The sequence below is a fragment of the Pelodiscus sinensis genome, chromosome 3 (genome assembly GCF_052426305.1).
Source record: "Pelodiscus sinensis isolate ZL-2025 chromosome 3, ASM5242630v1, whole genome shotgun sequence".
Lineage (NCBI taxonomy): Eukaryota > Metazoa > Chordata > Testudines > Trionychidae > Pelodiscus > Pelodiscus sinensis.
This window is the reverse complement of record NC_143054.1, coordinates 159,793,880-159,815,748: the sequence shown is the minus strand read 5'-3', so window position 1 is coordinate 159,815,748 and position 21,869 is coordinate 159,793,880. Positions and strand designations below refer to the sequence as shown.

General features: G+C 47.6%; 1 protein-coding gene across 1 annotated transcript in view; it reads left to right on the top strand.

Moving 5' to 3' along the window:
• The first annotated feature begins 2,701 nt into the window (after positions 1 to 2,701).
• The window catches only part of PARP1 (poly(ADP-ribose) polymerase 1), a 60,602-nt gene continuing 41,434 nt past the window's right edge, over positions 2,702 to 21,869 (top strand). The window contains exons 1-4 of the mRNA XM_075925305.2: positions 2,702 to 2,987; positions 8,461 to 8,623; positions 10,212 to 10,330; positions 12,379 to 12,593. Of these exons, the coding sequence (XP_075781420.2) occupies positions 2,868 to 2,987; positions 8,461 to 8,623; positions 10,212 to 10,330; positions 12,379 to 12,593 (617 nt within the window). The 5' untranslated portion in view covers positions 2,702 to 2,867. The remainder of the gene's footprint in view (positions 2,988 to 8,460; positions 8,624 to 10,211; positions 10,331 to 12,378; positions 12,594 to 21,869) is intronic.

Genomic DNA, 21,869 nt, shown 5'->3' with positions numbered 1-21,869 from the left:
TTGACATAAAAGGACAGAAGTGGTTCATTACCTGCAGATCTCCCCTGAACTCTATGGAGATTAACATCAATACTCCACCACTGGGGACTCTCTGCAGGTTCAGGGCCCATATCAGGGAAAGGAAGCTGAGAATGTGTAAATGCATGGGTCACACCTGATCCCTGGAAACACTCAGGCTGTGTCTAGACTGGCATGATTTTCCGCAAATGCTTTTAACAGAAAAGTTTTCCGTTAAAAGCATTTGAGGAAAAGAGCATCTAGATTGGCACGGACGCTTTTCCGCAAAAGCACTTTTTGTGGAAAAGCTTCCATGCCAATCTAGACGTGCTTTTTCGTGATCGGGGCTTTTTTGCGCAAAACAAATCTGAGCTGTCTACACTGGCCCTTTTGTCAAAAACTTTGCGCAAAAGGACTTTTGCCCGAATGGGCGCAGCATAGTATTTCTGCAAGAAACACTGATTTCATACAGTAGCAAGTCAGTGTTCTTGCAGACATTCAAGCAGCCAGTATAGACAACTGGCAAGTTTTTCCGCAAAAGCAGCTGCTTTGTGTGTATCTACACAGCAAAGTTATTTCGGAATAACTATGTGAGTGTCTACACAGCAATTCTATTTCAAAATAATTTTGAAATATTCTGACTTCTGTAAAACTCATTCTACGAAGAATAACGCCTATTCTGAAATAGCTATATTGCAATAATGTGTGTGTAAATGCTCCAATGCTGCAATTATGAAATAGGCCCTTATCAGGGCCATTCTAAGTTATTCCTTCTGGAGCTCTAAATTGAGATAGCACGTCTACATTAGGGAAGCCTGCCTTGGACTAATTTTTAGGCTTCCCTGCGGTATAGACATGCTATTTTGAAATAAGCTATTTTGGAATAACTATTCCAGAACAGCTTATTCTGAAATAACTGTGCAATGTAGATGTAGCCTCGCAGTCCATCCAGCTTGCTGTCTGGTGGTGATGAGTTTCACAGAGACTGAATTAACTGTTTTTGCGGTTCCCTCAACAGTGAAGAATTTCCCCTTTCAGAGGAATCAGGAACTAGCTAGTTGCCATTGGGCCCATGCTGGGAAAGGGGTGTTGATTCCCTAAAGCAGTGGTCACCAACCAGTAAATCTTAGCTCTTGGAGCCTCTGACAGGTGATCCTGCCTGGTTTGGCCAAGAGGCTATCAAGTGCCAGCACTTCAGCTGCCCCTCCTCACACTGCTGCTCATCTCCTGCCTCTCCCACTGGGGAGCCACCTACTTTCTGGGCAGGGCAGGGGAGGAAGATGAGGAGTGATGATATCAGGGTGTCCCCTCTCACTCTGTATCCTTTCTCCACAAAGCAAAGAGTGGGCACAACAAGACTTGGGATGGAATTTGCTGGCTATTTTAAGGAGTAGGTCACTACATCACCAATCAGGAGCCACCTAGGTATGCAAAGCCCAGGTGGAGCCCACATCCTGAACTCCTACATTGGTCATGAACCTTCCCCTGCACCCCAAGCACCCCTCAGAGCCTGCACTTAGAACCCCTCCTACATCCCAGCTGCCTGCTCCAAGAGTGGCTCCAGATCCCTTAATCCAAGACCAGAACCTGCACCCCAACTCTCTGCCCCAGCCTGATGAAAGTGAGTGAGGATGGGCAAGAGAGGGAGGATGGAGCAGGGGTGGGGCCTCAGAGAATGGAGGGGGCCTATTTGAAATCATGGGATGGTGGCTCTAAAAGCCCCTCCCCAACCTTATGGGAGGGACATTGGACCCATGTCCAACTGATTGCTTGGGACAAATAATGACTAAAGGATCAAGAAGTGCGGGCTAGAGGTTCAAAATAAGGGAGCCGGATGGGGACACCGAGCAGAGAACCCCGGACAGCGCCCACTGCTCCTCAAAGCTGTCGATGGAGCCAGTGGACGCCGCCCAGAGGAACTCTGCCCGGATTCATGACACGAGGGAGGAGCAGAAATAGGCCCCACAGTCGCAGAGAACCCCCTTGTCTAACTTCCTCCTCCTGCTATTATAAATGGCAGCTTTCGCTAAGGCCAGGAGGAGGTTGACGAGGAGGTCTCGCGACTTTGTGGGGCCGTGGATTGGGTGTGCGTAAATAAAGGGGGAGAAAGTTGGGGCAAGAGTAATTATATTTGAGGTAAATCTTGGATTGCACTTAAAATTCAAATGATTTTTCTGCTTAAAAAGGTTGGAGACCCCTGCCCTAAAGCAACTCATGTAGGCACAGAGCCATGAAGTGGATCCTGGACAGAGGGGGACTGGTAAGGTGTGGGAGGAGCTCTGTGGAAAACAGTGGAATTTTCCTCCACCTGTGAGTTTTACCCCCTGGAGCCAGAGAGTTTTATCTCTGGCCCGGTTATATCAGCCCAGCTGTAAGCAGGGGCTAGATCTGAGGGTACAAACAGCCTCACCCAGCTCTAACTTCAAGGGACACGTTCTAGCGCCTTGAAGCGAGCAGGCGGCCAAGGCACGGGGGGGAGGAGGGGAGCGCTGTGCGGCTAGAGGCCAGCAGACCACACAGCCCCGGCCTGCAGCCACTCTAAGCAGCCCCGCTGGCTGGGACCGGCAGCTGCAGCAGCAACGCGGCCAAGGGGCGGGGCTCCGCTCTGCCCCCGCCCCCTACACTGCGCGCCCGGGCAGGGGCTGCCATGTGACACCTTCCCGCGCGCCCCAAGCTGCGTCCTTCTTCCCATCGCTCCAGCGCAGCGAGCCGGGACACGCGCCGAGCCCGGCCAGGGGGCTCAGTCGAGCGCTGCACAGCGGCTCGAGCGGCGGGGCTGAGCCCGGGTGGATCGCGTGGCGCTCGGCTAGCGCGGCGGGTGCCTGCGCTCGCTGCCGCCGGCTCCCGCGCGTCCCCTGCCCGCGCTCGCCATGGCGGAGCCGGCGGACAAGCTGTACCGGGCGGAGTACGCCAAGAGCGGCCGCGCCTCGTGCAAGAAATGCGGGGAGAGCATCGCCAAGGACTCGCTGCGCCTGGCCATCATGGTGCAGGTACCGCGTGGGCCGGGAGCCGGCACCGCCCCCAAGCTCCCTGCGGCGCCCGGCAGCGGGACGGGGCGCTGCCCCTGCGGCTAGGCCGGCAGCGGCCACGTGCCGCCTTCCCCTCGGCGCCCCGGGCCGAGCGTCCGCCCCATTCATCCCTCTCGGTTTGCAGCGCGGCTCGTGCTCCGCGGCTGCAGCCTCTGGGGCTCGCGCGGCGCTGCGGGCTGGGGTCAGCCGGACTTGAGCGGGGTTCCGAGTCGCGAGCGGGGGGCTGCTCTTGCAAGCTGGAGGGGATCGCTGTTTCCGCAGAAGATGGTGTGATCAGTGCACATCAGTCAGAAGCAGTGACGTGATCTCCGGCTGCCCTGACTAGGGGGCATTCGAAGTCCATACCTTGAAATGAGCGAGAATGCGAGATGAAAGGCAGAAGGCATAGTCATCATTCCCAAGTCATTGCGTTGTCTCAGCTTGCTTGATGCTGTGGTTAGATGATGGCAGAAAGCAAAGAAAACCTTAAGTTATGTGCTAGATGGCTTCCATTTTAATTTCTCTCTATTTGGTTGACAGTAATTAGTTGTGTAATTTTTAGCTGATTTTCACAGGAAGGCATGATTTATTTAGAGTTGACGAAAAGCAGTATAAATTCTATCCCTGATAGAATCTCAGTCCATGTGATACTGGACTCTAACTACATTCACTTCCTCACTGGGGAATATTGGCCATTTACTCCTCAGTATATTTTTTGTGAATTGCTTATCATTTGTAAAGTACATTGGAATGCTCTGTTTACCTCAAACAAAATACAGGACTATGTAGCACTTTAAAGACTAACAAGATGGTTTATTAGACGATGAGCTTTTGTGGGCCAGACCCACTTCCTCAGATCAAATAGTGGAAGAAAATAGTCTCGACCATATATACCAAAGGATACAATTTAAAAAAAACTGTTTACCTCAGTCTGCAGCTTTGAGACCTGTATGTGGAGACAAATAATTGCAGATGGGGGAGGGCTGGAGGTCAAAATGAGGCATTTAGTTGAAGTGTGAACTCAATTTCCATTATTGCTGAGGAACTTTGAAGGCATTTTCCTGGGCAGTTTAAGATGTGTTTTGGACAATGCTATTTGTGTTTGACACACAAATCTTCCTTCCTGTCTGTAGATGAGTTTAACCTATTTTTAGTGGCAAGTAGCATTCCCTCTCTCCCCTTTTTTGATCTTTGCATTTGTAAAGAAATCTGCTTTACCACCTTATCAGTGAATTCTCACACCTTGCTCTATTTTTCCCTCTGGTTAGATGCATTTGTTGCCAGGTCTGACAAGACAGCAAAGCTGCACAGAAGGCTAGTGTACACAAACCTAGGAATTTACCAAGGTTAAAACGTGGTTATGATTACTCTTTTTCTTTTCTTTTTTTTTCAGTCCACACAGGAACACGTGTGTCATAATTATAGTTTGGCCACATCCATGATTAAACCTGGTGCAGAGGCATTCTTCTGTCCTTGGAATTAATACCTTCTTAAACGACATATCAGTTAATTGATTAAACAGGATTTTACATAACCCTAGGCTTGCCTGCGGTAGTGATCACTTACATCCCTAATGGGGAAGAGTCACTACATGTCTAGTCACTTCTCCCCTCTCCCTCCCTCCCCCACCATGCGCAGTGGGGAAATGGTGCAAGTGGGGATCGAAACAGTCCATGCTCGCGAGGGTTCCCAGCTGTGCCTCTGCCTTTGAAATGCACAAGTCGCAGGCGGCCCCCCTTATCGACTAATCAAGTAGTCGAAATTCCATCGACTACTCGATTAGCTATTGAAATTTAACATCTACCACAGACCCTTTATGGAGAGAGGTCTAATTTCTGTTGCTGTTGCCTTTGCTTCAGCCAAATAAGATAACATTCCAGAGTCTTGAGCACTTCACAAATTCCTCAATAGGGGACTTTTCAGATAATGTCCAAGTGCCAACTATTCCTAGTGTGGTTGTGTTCTGATCCCTACATCTCTATGAGCAGGGCTCGCCGAACTGCGGCGAGCCCTGCTTGCCAGCCGCGCTGTCCGGCTATCTGCACATGCGCAGATTGCCCGAACCCAGCTCTTCTGGGTTGGCGAGTAGATTGCATTATTTGTCTAGCTCTGCCTATGAGTGAAAGTAGCACAGGAGGGAGATCTCTTCTCGTTAGGGTAGGGCTTGAAAAATCTGTCCAACTCCCACTGAGTTTATTCACCACTGGCTTGCAGCCTTCTGCTTCCCAAGAGGCACTGATACTCTTCTAGTTGTTTCCATTAAATATAGGAGGTTCCCCCATGAATGGCAAAGGTTTCCTGCATGCCTTTTTTTCCCCTCCCAAAATAGAGCTGTTTGTTGTAACGTAGGTATTTAGCTCTGTAAAACACAAAACCTCAATTTATTAAACTGCCTTTATATTTTTCTTCCTTCCTTTTCTCTTCACTTCTTTTCTTTCTACCACAATATAGCTAGGTATCTTTTCCTCCATCTGTTTTGGTGTCTGCTCTGTTTCCTCTCTTGCCCTCACTTTATTCACTTTACTCTTGCCATTCCTTTCTACCTTATTCTCTGCTTCCCAATCAGACCCGTACACAGAGGGGGTGCAGAGCGTGCGACTACACCTCCCCCTGCCAAGGCTGGGGTGGCATCTAGCCAGCTGGGGGAAGACTGGGGTTGATCTCCCCCCACCATGGGGGAAGAGGCAGGCCAGCCATGGGAGTAGGGCAGCCACCAGCTCCTCCTATGGCTTGCACCTCCCCCCCCCCCCCCCCAGGAATTCCTGCATAGGGGCCTGCCATCATATGTATGGAACTTACTCACAGACTCCTCATTCTACTCCCTGTCCTCTACAGAAAAGGCTCCTGCTTCCCTTTCAGCAAAATGCCTGTCAGAGCCCTGGCTCCTCTGGAGTCTCCTCTCCTTCACAGCTCCCTACTCTGGGCATCTTCTGGTCTCTGCACTTGTGGGGTCCCTGCTCCTGAACAGCCCCACATTTTCCTTCCTTGCTCTTCCATCAGCCTGGGTGAGGCCGGCAGACACTTACTGCTCTGCGCCAATGCAGTCTGATCACATGCCCCATCTAGAACTTGTACCCTGGACCAAGGGAACTTTTTATCTTGTGCATTAGAATGGTGCTTCGGTTGTCACTTTTGTGGTTCATTCATAAAGGGCTGCATTGAGGTGGGGGTGTGCAATGAACCCTGAGATTTCATTTCCTTCCCTCTTCAAAATGTAATCTGCATATTATCCTGTGCTGCTGTCTGAGCCAGCCTCTAATGAGATCACACTTGTGACATCTCCAAATGTTATGTGGATCCTCAGTGAGACATGCCCTTTACTTATCTTTCCCTTCCTGTTGAAGGAGAGCATCCTTAGTGGGAAATGGCACACAGGGGAGTGTTCATCATGGCCATCTGAAACAAGCTCTGCACTAACCAGGAGAGCTTAGTGTTATCTTGGAGTTTACAACTTGCTTTAGCTGCTTATGTGCCCATACCACAAAGTGACCTGCAGGGTCCTGTTTTCCAAGCTTGTTAGCAGCTTAATTGTGTGTAGGGGTAAGTGAATGGGGAGTACTTCGTTTGTATACGGTGTATTTGCATAAGAAGTGTTCTTCAGATTGTTACTGACTGGTGTGGCGCTTTTCCTTTTTTTTGCCCTGTTCTGTATTTTCATTCCAGCTCCCTGCCCTGCTCATCTTACATCTCATCTTTGCTCCAATGATTATTTTGCATTGCAAGGAAAGGTTTTCATCCCAGAGCCCTTTGGTTTTACCCCATACTTTGCTGAAGCTGCACTGTTAAGCAACTTAAGACCCCCTGCCAAGTACTGAAGGTGGGGCTTTGGCAACATTTGCAGCCTAGGGAAGAGAGGAGAGTGCTCTCTCACTTTTAGGTAATGGTGCCCATTGTCTTTTAATATGCAAAATGGACATCAGCTTCCAGCTCCTCTGAAGAAGTGGGTTTGCCCACAAAAGCTCATGATACTTTGTTAGTCTCTAAGGGCTTGTCTGCACAGCAGGGCTAAAGCCGAAATAAGCTACACAACTTGAGCTATGTCAATTGCGTAGCTTAAGTCGAAATAGCTTATTTCGGCTTTTGTCATGGTGGTCTACACAGCAGGAAGTCCGAGAGAACGAGCCCTCTTCTTCCGACTTCCCTTACTCATACAGTGAGGGTTACAGGAGTTGGAGTAAGAAGTTCTCCAGCTTGGCGTTATTTTGATATTGCTGAAATAAACTGCTTGTAGTGTAGATGTGGACTATGTTATTTCAGCCTGTAGGCACATGAGTGGCCAGGGAGGCTCTGTTCACTGTCCTTGCCTGAGTGCTGGCTCCGCAGTTCCCCCTGGCCAGGAACCACAACCAGTGGGAATAGTGGGGCAGAGCCTGTGGGCACATGGGCAGCATGTGCCACCTCACTGGCCACCCATGCACTTAGGGGCCATAGGGATCTGGTGGCCACTTCTTGGCAGCTGTGGTAAGCGCTACTGGCACCCTGAATCCCCTTCTGCACCCCAAACCTCTTATCCCCTGCCCCACCCCCCTGCTGGATTCCTCGTACCCTAACCCTGCCCAGCCCAGCATCCTTTCCCACACCCAAACTTCCTCCAGGAGCCTGCACCCCACACACATACTCCAACCCTCTGCCCCAGCCCAAAGTCCCCTCCTGCATTCCAAATCAAACCGCTCATCTCTGGCTCTGCCCCGGAGCCTGCACCCCCAGTCAGAGCTGAGACTCCCCTCCTCACTCCAACTCCTTACCCCAGCCTAGTGAAAGTGAGTGAGGGTGGGGGGAGATGGAGTGACTCAGAGCAGACCCTTGAAGAAGGGAGTTCCTGAGAATCCTTGTGACCCTGCTCTTAGCAGCAGGTCACTTGTATTAGTGGTACTTACATAGGATTTTGGATTCTTGTGCCCTGTTCTAAATCCCTGCATGTGGTTAGAAAGAAAGGGCTCGTCTACACTGGCCCCTTTTCCGGAAGGGGCATGTTAATTTCAGCTATCGTAGTAGGGAAATCCGCGGGGGATTTAAATATCCCCCGCGGCATTTAAATAAAAATGTCCGCCGCTTTTTTCCAGCTTTTAGAAAAGCTGGAAAAGAGCGTCTACACTGGCCCCGATCCTCCGGAAAAAGCGCCCTTTTCCGGAGGCTCTTATTCCTACTTCCCTTCAAAGTAGGAATAAGAGCCTCCGGAAAAGGGCGCTTTTTCCGGAGGATCGGGGCCAGTGTAGACGCTCTTTTCCGGCTTTTCTAAAAGCCGGAAAAAAGCGGCGGACATTTTTATTTAAATGCCGCGGGGGATATTTAAATCCCCTGCGGATTTCCCTACTACGATAGCTGAAATTAACATGCCCCTTCCGGAAAAGGGGCCAGTGTAGACGTAGCCAAAGTGTCTAGGTTAATATACAGAAGTGGCTATGTTTCCTTATCTGAATTTCCTCCCCTCATTCTAGTGTTGCTTTCTTCCTAGTCACCCATGTTTGATGGTAAAGTCCCCCACTGGCATCATTATGCTTGTTTCTGGAAGCGGGCCCGACTTGTGTCTCATGCAGATGTTGATGGCTTCCCCGAGCTCAGATGGGAAGACCAGGAGAAAATCAAAAAAGCAATTGAAACTGGAGGAGCTGGAGCAGGTATGTGAGGCAAAAGTGATGTTAATGGAGATGTAAGATGCCATATCCATTTAGAGCCAACTTAGCTACGCTCACGAGGATGTGATTAAAGGTACTGGGTTTTTTGCTCACTTGCAGTGATGTCCCTTCAGATGGCAAAATCAGAATAATCACTGGAACTTTCTTGATTCTCGGTAACAGCTAGGATACTCTGTATGTTGAACCTAATGAGAAAGTGACCAAACAGTGTGGGGGGGGGAGCAAGGATATTGCATCACTAAATATACTTTTTCACTTACTTATCTAATGGGTTTTGCCCACGAAAGCACATGATTCTATATAGTTTGGTCTCTAAGGTTCCCTAAGACCACTCGTTGTTTTAAAAGTTCTAGACTAACATAACTAGCCCTCTGAGGTTTTTTAGCTAGTGTAGTTTCAATTAGCTGATACTAGTAAATCATCTGTAATACACAATGGAAAAGAGGGAATGTTTTAGTAACCTAGTACCTTATATAATTACCATGAAACCATCACACCTACCAATATATCAGATCCAGAAAACACCAATAAAGATTGCATAAGCGCTGTGTATTGAGAGTTCAGTGTAGATAACTAAATGGTCAGGGAAATGATCTGATGCAGATTGGAAGGTCTTGGGTATGTATAGCACTCCTACATGTTACAGTAAAACTAATAATATTGAGCAGACTGCAGATACCAATGTCTGTACAATACAGGAATTGTGGGAGGCTTGTAGATTAAAGTCAGCCTATCTGACACATAACCTGTCAAAGAAAATGGTTGTGTATGAGGTGTGGCTATTTGCTTGACTCCAGTTCTGGTCAGGTCGTCTTCAAAAGCAATTTTTATTTATTTTATTTTGTACTACTTCTAGAACAGAGGTGGCTGTTCCAGGCTCTGGACACCCTTGAAGATCTTCTAAATTAAGTATGCAGTTACATAAGCAGACTTACACAATTCCTTCTTTCAAGCATACAGAACACTTGATTTTTCCCAAGTGCTTTTAAAATACTAACTGGTTAATCCTCACAGTATTCATGTGAGCTATAGTTAAACCTGTCCTCTCTTGACACGTGGATACGGAAGCACAGAGGTGGCGATTTACCTCATTGCAGCTCAGTGACAGAGCTGGGATTAGAGATTGGGTCCTCACTCTACTTCTTTGACAGGCCAGGCTTGTGTTCTTCAGGGTGGAACATTCATCTCATAGGGATTGTTTTTTAAATTGAAGTTGGAGGAACTAGTGTTATTGCAGCATTATGCACTTTTTGACAAGTGCAGAGAAAAGACTGAAATTGTCTTCCCCAGTAGTGAAGACTGAGGCAAAGGTGAGTAAGCCTAGAATTTTATTGTGGATCTGCAGACATCTTAACGCTTTCTGTGGGATTCTGAATTGCAGAGAGGGCTTTATGTGTTTTGTCACTGAACTTATTTCAGTAAATGTACTGAGCTGTTGCTAATGTGGATTATTTCATAACTAGTCTCTCGTTATGTTTTGCGGGGGGGATGATAAACAATTGGGGAGATTTTAAGAAATAAAATGAACAACTTCAGAAGTTTAATGATGGGTTTTGCCTCTGTTCTCTAGGTAAAGGCGGTGACCAGGATGGAGGTGGCAAGGCTGAGAAGAGCTTACATGATTTTGCTGCAGAATATGCCAAGTCTAACAGAAGTACCTGCAAAGGTTGTGAACAGAAAATAGAAAAGGTAGGGACATGCAGCTATTGGGGTTTATCCCCTTCTAGTCCTAGCTGACACAGTTAATTTCATGAGTTCTGAACTATTGTTCTTTGTTTTCCTTCTCTCTTTATATATGTATAAATGTTTTCCTGTGGGATGACAGAGTGACATCATCATGACACACTGTGTCCACAGGAGCCAAACTCCATTCACTCCCCAGGGTCCAGGTGGAGAGCTGGGGCTGTCTGTGGCCAGGGCAAAAGCTGGAGCTGGCATGGCCTCAGCCTGGGCCCCTCTCCCCCCCCCCCCCCGGCAGCTGTGGGGAGACCCGGACCTGGTGTGCTGCCAGGGGCAGAGCCAGGCTTGGTGCGCAGCGGCCTCTGCCTTCTCTAGCCACTGGGGGCAGAGCTGGGTCTGACGTGGCTTTGGCAGGGCAGTGGGATTGGTTAGGTTTATGCCTTGGCCAGGGGTGGGAGAAAGGACCGGGGCTAGCACGTGGCCCCAGGGTGGGAGGAAAGGTTATGGGGGAAGGGCTGAAACAGCCTTGGGGCCAGGCCCTCCCACAGCTGCTTGGGGGGAGGGGAGGAGCAAGAGCTGGGGCCAGGCCCTCCCTGGCAGTTGGCGGGAACGCTGGGGGGGGGGGGGGGAAGCAGGGGTGCCCCCCCCCCTGCACTCCCAGTGAGACCTCATACTCCCGGCCCCCTCAATTGCCCCTTCCACTGAGATCCCTTACCCCCCAGTCCACTCCTGCCTCCTTCCCCCTGCCAAGCACCTACTCCCAGAAAGAGGGGGATTGGCGAGTGTAGCCCCCTAGTATTTTGGGTTTAAAAGTTGTAGTGCTTTCAGAAGAACTGCTCTGCTCTGAACAGTTTGCCTACCCACAGCTCTTTCAGTACGGGAAGGTCACTTTTTCAAATCTGACCTCTTGAGGCCCCCTGGGATTTACTCGTGCTGAATCTTTTTAGTGAAGGAAAGAAAACGTTTACTTGGTCCAGGCAGTGGAGCTGATTGGCAGATTATTGCTGAGATTCCTGCACAAGAAAGGCCTGGAGAGAAGCTTTGGCTTCCCATTGTTGTATTGTAAATGTATTTTTGTTCAGGAAGGCCAGCAGGATACATACACATGCACACAGAATGCAGCTCTCCACAGATTCATCCCATCACTGTTTTGTAGAGTTTGTCCTGTTCCTCCATGTACAGGTATTTAAGAAATCTTGCCAAAGAAGGTTCTGAATTTGCAGCCCTTGTTAATGTGAATATTCTACTGAGTTCAGAGAGAGTACTCATTTGCAGGGCTTGGCAAAAGCCGCTTGCTAGCCCCGCACTGCGCATGCGCAAGAGCTGCATGCGCGCGCCACCAATAAACGGGGCGTGCGGCTGAAATCTTCTTGCCACGGGAGAGAAGATTCGATAGTTTATCGAGCCCTGCTCATTTGCATAAATGTTCACATGTGTTTGCAGGATTAGAGTCCAGATTTGCTTTTGAAATGAGGCTTTCTGAGTGATTGTTTTGGATAGTAAAGGCTGGATTGTAATTCAGAATAAGATCTGCGGACTTTGGATCACACTTCATTAGTACCCACATACTACTTTCTGGAGAACCAAAGTTTTAAACTTCCTTGCATGGGAGCCTACTCATGCATGATCTGCTTCCTTGACCTCCATAAGATTTCTTGCACGAGTAAAGGTTTCTGAATTGGGTCTAAAATGTGGTTAGCTATTTTGAGTCATTGCTGAGCAAAAATTACTTAAGACTTGAATTTTCTTTGCTCAGATTGATTATGGGATTTCCAATCTTATTTTGTAAATTAAGTATGGGCTGAGATGAAAAGTGAAAAGTTTCGTTCAAAAAGGGAGTTTTTGGCGCATGGGGAACCAGGGGAATTAGAATGAAAGTTATGGTGTAAATTTCAATGTGGCTGCTAGCGGATGATTGGAACTGTTTTTGCTACTCTACTATTTAAGAAGCATTTCGTTCATTATAAATTCACCAGCTATTTCTCTGAATTAATATTCAAATCTTCCTGGAGCAGCATGGCAGCCACGCCTGTATTGTTGGTTTTTCTCCACTTCAGGGCCAGATCAGAATTTCCAAGAAGATGGTGCATCCTGAAAAGCCCCAGCTGGGAATGATAGATAATTGGTACCATCTGGACTGTTTTGTGAGCCACCGAGCAGAATTGGGCTTTCTCCCTGCATTTGGTGCCGGTCAGCTCCAGGGCTTTGGGATGTTGAAAGCAGAAGATAAAGAAGCTCTGAAGAAGCAACTGCCTGCTGTGAAGAGTGAAGGGTACGTGGGGGATATGAGAGCCTGCTGACTGGAAAACACATAATGCACGTCTTTACAGATTCGGTGTTTTAAATAGGATTTTTTAATGTAATTGTCTTATCATTTATTGTTTGTATAGCAGTAATGCCTGTAAGCTGTCACCAGGGGGATTTACAGCCCTGTTGTGCTAGCCACTGTGCAAAGTAAAACAAGATTCATTCTTGCCCCTAGGAGCTTACAATTTAAGCATCTCCCTTGAACACATAGTGTGTGCAACCATGCAGCCGTGACTTTGAACACTGACGTAATATTTTGTGCCATAAACTTAGCAATCATGAAGGTCAGTTGTAAAGATTCTGTGCTGCACTGTCTGATAGTGGTGTTAATGTCCTTATTTCTCATCCACTGAAGTGATTCCTTAGACTTTCATTCCTCCCGTGCCACTAGCACATAGGACTCTCCAGGTCTTCCATTGATTTGTCACTCACTAGTTGTGGTACTTTTCAGGGGATGCCAGCACATTCATATCCTCTGGGCATAGAACAGTGACAGTCTTGGCCTGCCTTACTTAGGCACCCACTTCAGTGCTTGCTTAGTCTGTCTCCCTTCTACCATGTGGTGTATATGTCCCAATCACCTGCACTTTCTTTGATATTTTCTAACGTGTCTTGCTCTGTCAGCTCCCTTGCTCTCACATTTGTTGTTGTCATTCTGTGAAATGTGTAGTATCTTCCTCAGCTCACTGAAGGGTAGTCTCCACTCTCTTATTAGCTGCTGTCATTGGCCAAACCTCTGCACCATCTAATAGCATGCTCAGTACGGTCATAAGGTATAATCTTATCTTTTGTTTGGTGTGGAGAACTCTGACCATATGTTTCACCTTTTAGACATGGTGTTTGCTTTTCCTAATCTTTTTCCTATGAGTATCTTTTTTGCGCCCACCTTCAAAAGTGTGCGCAGTTCTCAAGAAGCAGAACTCTTCTACCCATTTGACTTTTCCATCCACTTAAGCCTTTGTATCTGTGGTCCACTTTCCTGCTTTCATAATAAGAATGGCCAGACTGGGTCAGACCAAAGGTCCATCCAGCCCGGTATCCTGTCTGCCGACAGTGGCCAATACCAGATGCCCCAGAAGGAGGGATCATGACAGGTAATCCTGGTTTTTGCTGTATTTACTTTCAGTTCCATTGTTGCTGCTTCCCGTTCTACCTCTGCTGCAAGGCAGTCATTCTGTTCCACATCCTATTTAGGAAAGCGGTGTTGTTGGGAAAGTTACAGTCTTGTACTTCTGCTAACTCTTTTTACGTCTTCTGCAGTGTCTTTTGTTACCTGTTTCATCTCCCAACCTAATGCTAATGCAAATGGGATCATTGATAAAGTGTTCTCTTGCCTAATTCCAGTCACATCATCAAGCCACTCCTCTGGTCTGTATCTGAACATACTGGGCATTTGCCTCAGTCATGTACATTGTTTATTATGTTGATCAGTTTGTCTGGTATCCCATAGCTTAGAGCAGGGGTGGGCAAAAGGGCGTCCGCAAGGGCCCACCAAGTGGGCTGATTCAGCCCGCGGAGGCCCTGCCGCTCCCCTACCCCCAGGCCGTGTATGAAGTTTCCTCTACCCTGCCTCCACCCTGCAAGGAGCACATGGTGCTTAGAAGTGCCATACGCTCATGGCAGGGTGGGAGGAGACTTTGTGTGCTCCCCGCTCCCAAGCCCTGATTGGCCTTGTGGCAGAAGGGGGAGCTCACAAAGTCTCCTCCCATCGCCAGGGCCATGGGCGCTGAGGGGGAGCCTCTTGGGGGAAGGGGGAGATTTCACTTGCTCCCCCACCGCAGACCAATCATGGTCTGTGGTTGGGGAAGCAGAGCAGTATTCCGGCCCTGCCCCTTCTGGTGGAGCCCAAGGCCACTTTCAAAAATTTCTGAAGTGGCCCCCAGTAAAAACTTATTGCCTACCCCTGGCTTAGAGCAATATTTCATGGGATGTCCCTGCTGATATTATCAAAAGCTTTCTTGACATCAGTGAAGTTAAGTTGGATTTTTGCCAGGCAGTAACTTTATCAGTGAGCTGTTGAAGAGTGGATATCTGTTCACAGCATGATCTACCTGGATAGAACCCAGCCTGATCTCCTTGTAATATTTTATCCACTACGTTCTTCGTTCTGTTCAGCATAACATTAGCCAGTACTTTGCCTAGTATCGATAGTGGTACAATACCTCACCAGATCGTGCACTGAATAAGATCACTATTGGCAATGCCATGTTGATACCATCTTTCCAGTCTTGCAGTGCTTGTTCTTTCACCCATATTTTGTTACTTTTGATCGTTGCTCATTCAGAATTTTACCTCTCACCTGTAGTTCCTCAGTTTGAATTCTGTCAACCCCAGGAGCTTACCCCGTTTGAGGCCTTTGATCAGTCATGGGCCCCCACTGCCTTAGATGGTTGCTTTAATTTCATCACATAATTGCTCCGTCTTCTATTTCTTATTTAGCATCAGCATGTCTCTTGACTCTGTGCATGATGGTTTAGCACTGGAGATTTCAGTATAGAATGAGAATCTCCTTTCTCATCTGGCTTGTTCTTTGTGTGTTTTCAACATCTGTCCAAGAGAATCATTGATGGGCATCACCTGTGGTGATTCAGTTCTTCAAAAGAACTTTCATTATTCTGTGGAGCTGCTTGAAGTCTCCTCTTTTTGCTGCATCTTCTGCTTTTTTGGCTTTATCTGAATCCAGGCGTTTTTGTCTTGCCTGCATCATTTATTTTTATCCTTTTCTTTGTGTCTTGCATCTGGCTCTAAGATTTTTGCCAGCATCTTGCTCTGATCCTCTTTTGCCTTCAGAGCTTTCTGCTTGTCAGTCACTGCCTATGTCCAGATGTAAACCATGCATCTGTCTTCCATCCTCTTCAGTTGTCCACTATTCTTCTACTGTCTTGACTTCCAGGATGTTAAGTCCTGTTTAATCCATTAACCGCTCAAATGAGGGCAGATGGAGGGCTGGCCAGACTGGAAGGGCCTCTGTCAAGGCCAGGTGCTGGTCTGGCAAACTGCTCCAGCCCTTCTGGGCCACCAGTTAACCATAACCAGTGAGCATTCACATCCCAACTCTGATCTGTGCTTTTGTTTTTGGACTTCTCTATTGCTGTAACACTCTTTGTATCCATCTTCCCTGCTCTTTTTGAGTTTGTAACATGGCCACTAAAAGATAATGATCAGAGCCAACATCTGCTCTTCTGACATCTCTCAAAAAAGATACATCTGTTAGATATATACCTGGCTACGTCTAGACTGGCATGATTTTCCGGAAATGCTTTTAACCGAAAAGTTTTCCGTTAAAAGCTTTTTCAGAAAAGCGCATCTAGATTGGCACGGATGCTTTTCCGCAAAAGCACTTTTTGCGGAAAAGCGTCCATGGCCAATCTAGACGCGCTTTTGTGCAAAAAAGCCCCGATCGCCATTTTCGCGATCGGGGCTTTTTTGCGGAAAACAAATCTCAGCTGTCTACACTGGCCCTTTTGTGCAAAAATGACTTTTGCCCGAACGGGAGCAGCATAGTATTTCCGCAAAAAGCACTGATTTCTTACAGTAGGAAGTCAGTGCTTTTGTGGAAATTCAAGCGGCCGGTGTAGACAGCTGGCAAGTTTTTCCGGAAAAGCAGCTGATTTTCTGGAAAAACTGGCCAGTCTAGACACAGCCCTGATCTGTCTGGATGACAGTTGTGCTGTCTGGCCATCTTCATGTAATGTTGTTATGAGTTCTCTTGTGTTTGGAAGTGTCTGCCTCCTTCTACAGGGTGTTTCTCATTAATAATTCTGCTATCTTCTGTTGCTGGGCACCGGCTGTGCTAGACCGGGGAAGGCACTGTCAGCCTGGCCCCAAGAATACCTACTGTAGTTGTACTGGGGACGGAGTGTTGCTGCCCCTGAGGGCCCACTCTCCCCATGCTCCGGGATAGGGAGGCTGAGGGGCAGGGCTGGGGAGAGAGGCCTTCACCTGCCACCCATGTACTGTGGCATTGACTTCCTCCCATATAGTAGAGTTGTTGCCAACATACGCATCAAAGTTGCCTGTCATCCACTTGATGTCATAGCTAGGCAATTCCAAGACTTGGTGCTTGTGAAATAGATCTTTTTCACCATCACCTGCTGCATTCGTGAGTGCATGTTCTTGAATTACTGTACACTTGTCTTGTTTCCAGCCCAGCTGCTGCTGTTCCGTCGTTCACTGGCTCCTGAGCCAGTAGAGTTCACTGTGGTTTTATTTGCATAATTCCTGTACCTCTTTCTCATGCTGCTCCTTCTGAGTGTAAGATTGTAGAAACGTCAAATGCAGTCTTGCTATTTCCTGCCCATCTCGTCTCACTGACACCAAGCACATTCAGATGTTTTTAGGGGTTGGGGGTTTTTTTTTTTTTCATTTCTCATTAACCTGTACCAACATCGCCATGCACGGCATGTTCATTCCTCTTGCCTGCTCTTGGTACAGATTTGGTTGTCAGGATTTGGCATCTCAGAATCTCCACTTCCTTCCAGCTTTCATTGAGATCTACTGTACTTGTGGCTTGGGCTCCATCTACACCAACTGCCCTTGCGTTTTGTTTTCACTGAGCTGTTTCTGTTGTGGGGAGGTTTTATCTGAGTAGGTCACAAACTCAACTGCAGATGTCCTCCCCTCCATCCATGGAGCTTGGAGTCATCACTTTTGCCCATGGACACAGAGTAGGAATTGACTGTCAGTCTTTTATTTCCCTGACCACTGAACTGGGTGACAAAAATTGGGTCTAATCAAATAACTTACATTGAAATGCATCTTTTTTATTTAATTTTCAGTGGTAAGAGTGAAGCATTATTATTCGCTATTCAGAGTTCCAGTACAATACATGTACAAAGCACTTTTTGAAAACTCGTATCTAAGGCAGAGCACTTGCCATTCCTAGTTGCAGCATTTGTGAGGAACGGAGGAGGGGAAATAACCATGTCCTACAGGTAGTTCATAGGCCTGGTTTGGCAGCACGAGCCAATCTTATCTCTTTGTTAATGAAGGTTTTTGATAGTTACACCGAATAAGGAATATGCTATATTATACAAGCAGTAAGTGTGTAGTTCTTTGTGAGGAAAGGATAATTGTGTGACAGTCCCTATTTAGTAATAGCAAAGCACCTTGTATTCTTCAGTCATCCCTATACAAAGTGATTTCATTTTGTGTGGTAAGATTTAGGGATGTAAAATCCCTTTTATTTGGCTAAATGAGTAAAAACTGGCTCCCCGCACAGACCAGCTCCCACCTGCTACCCCTTGTTGCTACCTCTGATACAAAGGCAGCAGCACAAGGTGGCAGCAGCCCCTGTCTGCGGGGGGGAGGCCCGAACTCCCTGCAGACAGAGGCTGCTCCAGCATCGCTCTCCTTACCCACTCTATCAAAGGACAGGTAGGCAGCTTCGCAAAACCAGTGCTTGTGGGGAGCTGGCTTTTAAGCTGGCTCCCCCTGAGCACTGGCTCCTGCCTACCCCCTCTGCTGCCTCTGTGGGAGGTAGCAAGCAGGGGGCAGGTAGCTCCATGTGAGCTGAAAGGTGCAGTGAGCTGGCTTGAAAGCTGGCTTCCTGTGTGTACCAGTGCCCGCCTGCCCTCCTCACCCTCCACGCTGCTGCCTCTGGCTGGGTGAGATCAGGTGCTCATGGGGAGCCGGCTTAAAAGCTGGCTCCTCACAGGCACTGGCTCCCACCCCTAGGCAGCATGGGGTGTTTACATGATTGTACGCTAACATCTGTACGTCAGAGTTGATTAACTCAGGATTGAATTGCCTCCTGGTCAAAGGAGGTACTGCAAAGCTTTTTAAGTGGAGTGAGAGAGCTCAGAGCTTGTCTATACTGGCAAGTTTCTGTGCTGTAACTTTCTCATTCAGGGATGTGGAAAAACATCCTGTGAACACAGCAAGTTACAGGGCTGTAAAGTGCCAGTGTAAACAGGGTCCCAGCTCTGGGCGCCTCACCCCTTGTTTAGGTGGTTTCCATAGGACACTGGGAGATAGCTGGTGCTGTGGCCATGCTTTCACGTTAAGGCACTGTTGTGGCGACATTTTAGTGGTTTATGTGTAAATTTAGCCTCAGTTGGAGGGAGGCTGCAGAGGAGACTGGTCTCTGGCAGAGAGAATCCCTGAGAGAGGGTTTAACAGGTTGGACACAAAGGTGGAAAAATGCACTGCAGCAAGTTCAGCTCCTGCAGGGGAAGCCCTGGGAAGGACCAGCAAGGAAAGTACAGTGAAACCCAAGGGAATGGAAGGTGGGCCTTTGGAGTTGAGAATTTTATGTGACTTGACTGGAGAGCCAACCTAAGAACACCCAGAGGGGAATTTGGGGGAAGACGCCAGCTGAGAGGCCAGTACAGACCAAGAAGGGACTACTTGGGGAAAGTGGAGTAGGGTATAAGAGATGAATTTTGCGTAAGGGGGCACCCTGAAGGGGAGGATGCACATTAATGGTTCTAGGTGTCAATAGTTGACAGCGGCCTTCCAGAATTTTTTCCCCATTAATGCTTTCAAAAACTTGATTGACACGTGTTGTACACATGAATGAAGGAGAAATTATGATTCTGCTCAGAACAGGCATCCAGTGAGTAGAGCACCAACTCAGCAGATTAGTGTAACTCTAGCAAGAGGGACTTATGTACAGACGGTCTCTTTTGTGCCAGTCTGCTCATTTTCCTAACCTAGACTTTTGTAGATGTAGTGAGTTCTCAGAACCATCTGAGTTACAGCTAGTACAGTTCACTGATCATAATGGACACGGTTATTGCTGGGTAGCACCAGGGAATTGAGCATCTTTACACTTACCAGCTCTACTGTGGTGTGTACCATTCTCAAAGGCAGAGAAGTGAAAGTTTACATTTGCATGCAGTTTTCTGGTAGGCTTTGTGCTCTGGTATGTGTTCTGTTTTGCACAGAGTAACGTAAATTTAGCTGGATCAATATATAACAGTTTGCTTCAGTTCCTTTTGGCAGAGCAGAAGTAGTTTCATTATGCAAATGTTTCCTCTTGTCTGCTTTGGATTTTGGAGATTATGCTTAAACTGTGAAGCCTTTACAACAAGAGGCTATAGGTTGGTTTGTTTAAAAAAAAAAACATGACCCCTAAAACAGGCGTGGGCAATAATTTTTGACGGGGGGGCCACTCCAAGATTTCGGAAAGTGATTGAGGGCTGCACTCTTCCATTAGATTAATGGAGGAAGTGTGGGGTCTGGGATGGAGGTTGGGTGCAGAAGGGAGCTTGGAGTAAGGGATTGGGGTGCAGGAGGGAGAATGGAGTTTGGGAGGGAGTCTGGGTGAAGGAAGCAGCAAATAATGGGCATGAAAATGCCACTTCAAGCTAGACTGGTCTATCAAGTTCAGTACCTTTCCTTTTTCTGTTCATGTTTTGTGGTCACACTAAGGGTGCTAAGGATAAGCCATGTGTGTAAAAAATAATTTTAGTAAAAATTGGAAGCAATGTAGAATTCTCTTGCTTTCTTATTGCTCGCCTTTTACAAAGAGAAAGGAAGACATTCTCCTGACACCCAAAACAATAGTGATTCATAGAGAAACTAATACCCCAGAACACTTGCCTCACATTAGCTCTCGCAGGAGAAATGAACTGAAATCTTTAGTCTCCGATCACTTTTTATTAAATCGGGTGAGATTTTAACAATGAGCTTCAAAGATGCCTTTGACTTCCTTTTTCAAAGCTCTGTTTGAACCCAAATGCTGTGACTAGAATACCGCACACACCTTTCACGTTTCCATCACACCCTCCATTGAGGACTCAAGGAGATTTTCAGAATTAAGTCTTGGAGCACTTCTTGTGATGGAGACAGTGTTACTTGCATATTCCAGATTGTGGGGCAGGCAGATTGAGGTACAGACGGTTTATAGAAAGATACCCTGGCGCAAGTCTTCCATCTAAATAAAATGTGTATCAAAAACATAAGGAAAATTTTATGTAACTGTTCCCTGTTTCTCTGGTCTGCTGCAGCTGAGACTTGTCCATGGTAACACAATGATTCAGTGGCAGAGTTGGAGCTGCAACCCAGATCTTCCGAGTTCCAATCCAGTACAATCTAAGCCCAACACCTGATTTTCCTATATGTGCTCTGGGCTTTAATGTCTAGTCTTGAGGTAAAGTAGGTAGATGCATTGGCTGGGCTCTTTGCTTGGCAATACAACACTGTAACAGCATGAGAGAGAGGTTGTGGCTCTGTGCCAAAAGGCTACATTGGCAGTTTGTCAAAAGTGTCTGTGGGCTGCACCTCATTTGAATATCAACTAGCTTGTGTTCTAAAAATAGAATAAATGCCCATAGCTCTTGTAGTGTAGAAATTGCTGTTTATTTGAGACAGCTTTTACTGGCAAAAGAGAGATACCATCATACAAGGTTGGTTTAACTGTATTGTTATATGAACCTGCAGGGGAATAGCACTCATGCAAGGAACAAGAGCAGTCAGTTGATTCTTTGAAGATGGGAGGCAGAGGTAACGGTCTTTGTATTTCTCCCTTTTCACACTAGTGGCTGGTTTTGCTGCACTTTAAACTTTTCAAGTGTAGACAAAGTGTAAATCTGCTATAGGCATGTCATTATGTAGATGGGTTTATCGGTTAATCTTGTTGACTACAGACATTCTCCCCCCCTCCCCTTGCTGCTTCTGTATTGGGGGGGCAGGGAGGGGAGTGGAAGTTGGTGCCCGTGGGGAGCCAGCTTTCAAGCCGGCTCCCCACACGTATCGGCTCTTGCAGTCAAGCCAATGGTGGGGGGAGCCAGCTTAAAAGCCAGTTCCCCTCAGCACAAGCTCCACAGTGCCACCTGCCCCACCCCCTCCACAGCTTGGGGAGCAGGGCAGGGGAGGCGTAACAACGCAGTCTCTTATGCAGAGAGCCTGGACCTGCCATGGACAGAGGCTGCACCGCAGCAACCTCCTCTGTCCCCGCAGCATCCAATCTCCCCGCAAACAGAGACTGCTGCCATCTCACACTGTTGCCTCTGTATCATGCAGCTGGTCTGCAGGGGAGGTGGTTTTTAAACTAGCTCCCCTCATGGACTGGCTCCTGCTTGCCACCCTATGCTGCTGCCTCTGATGCAGAGACAGCAGTGCAGGGTTGCAGGGGGCTCCCTGGGAGTGGGGCCAGGAGCACGCTGGCTGCCAGCCCCGCCCTCAGGGACTATCAAATAGTCATGTAACCACTAAAATTTCATACGGTTACTATTCAATTCCACAATATCCAACATCCCTAGTCAGCTACATCTGTTGATGCTCATGACCCCTTTTT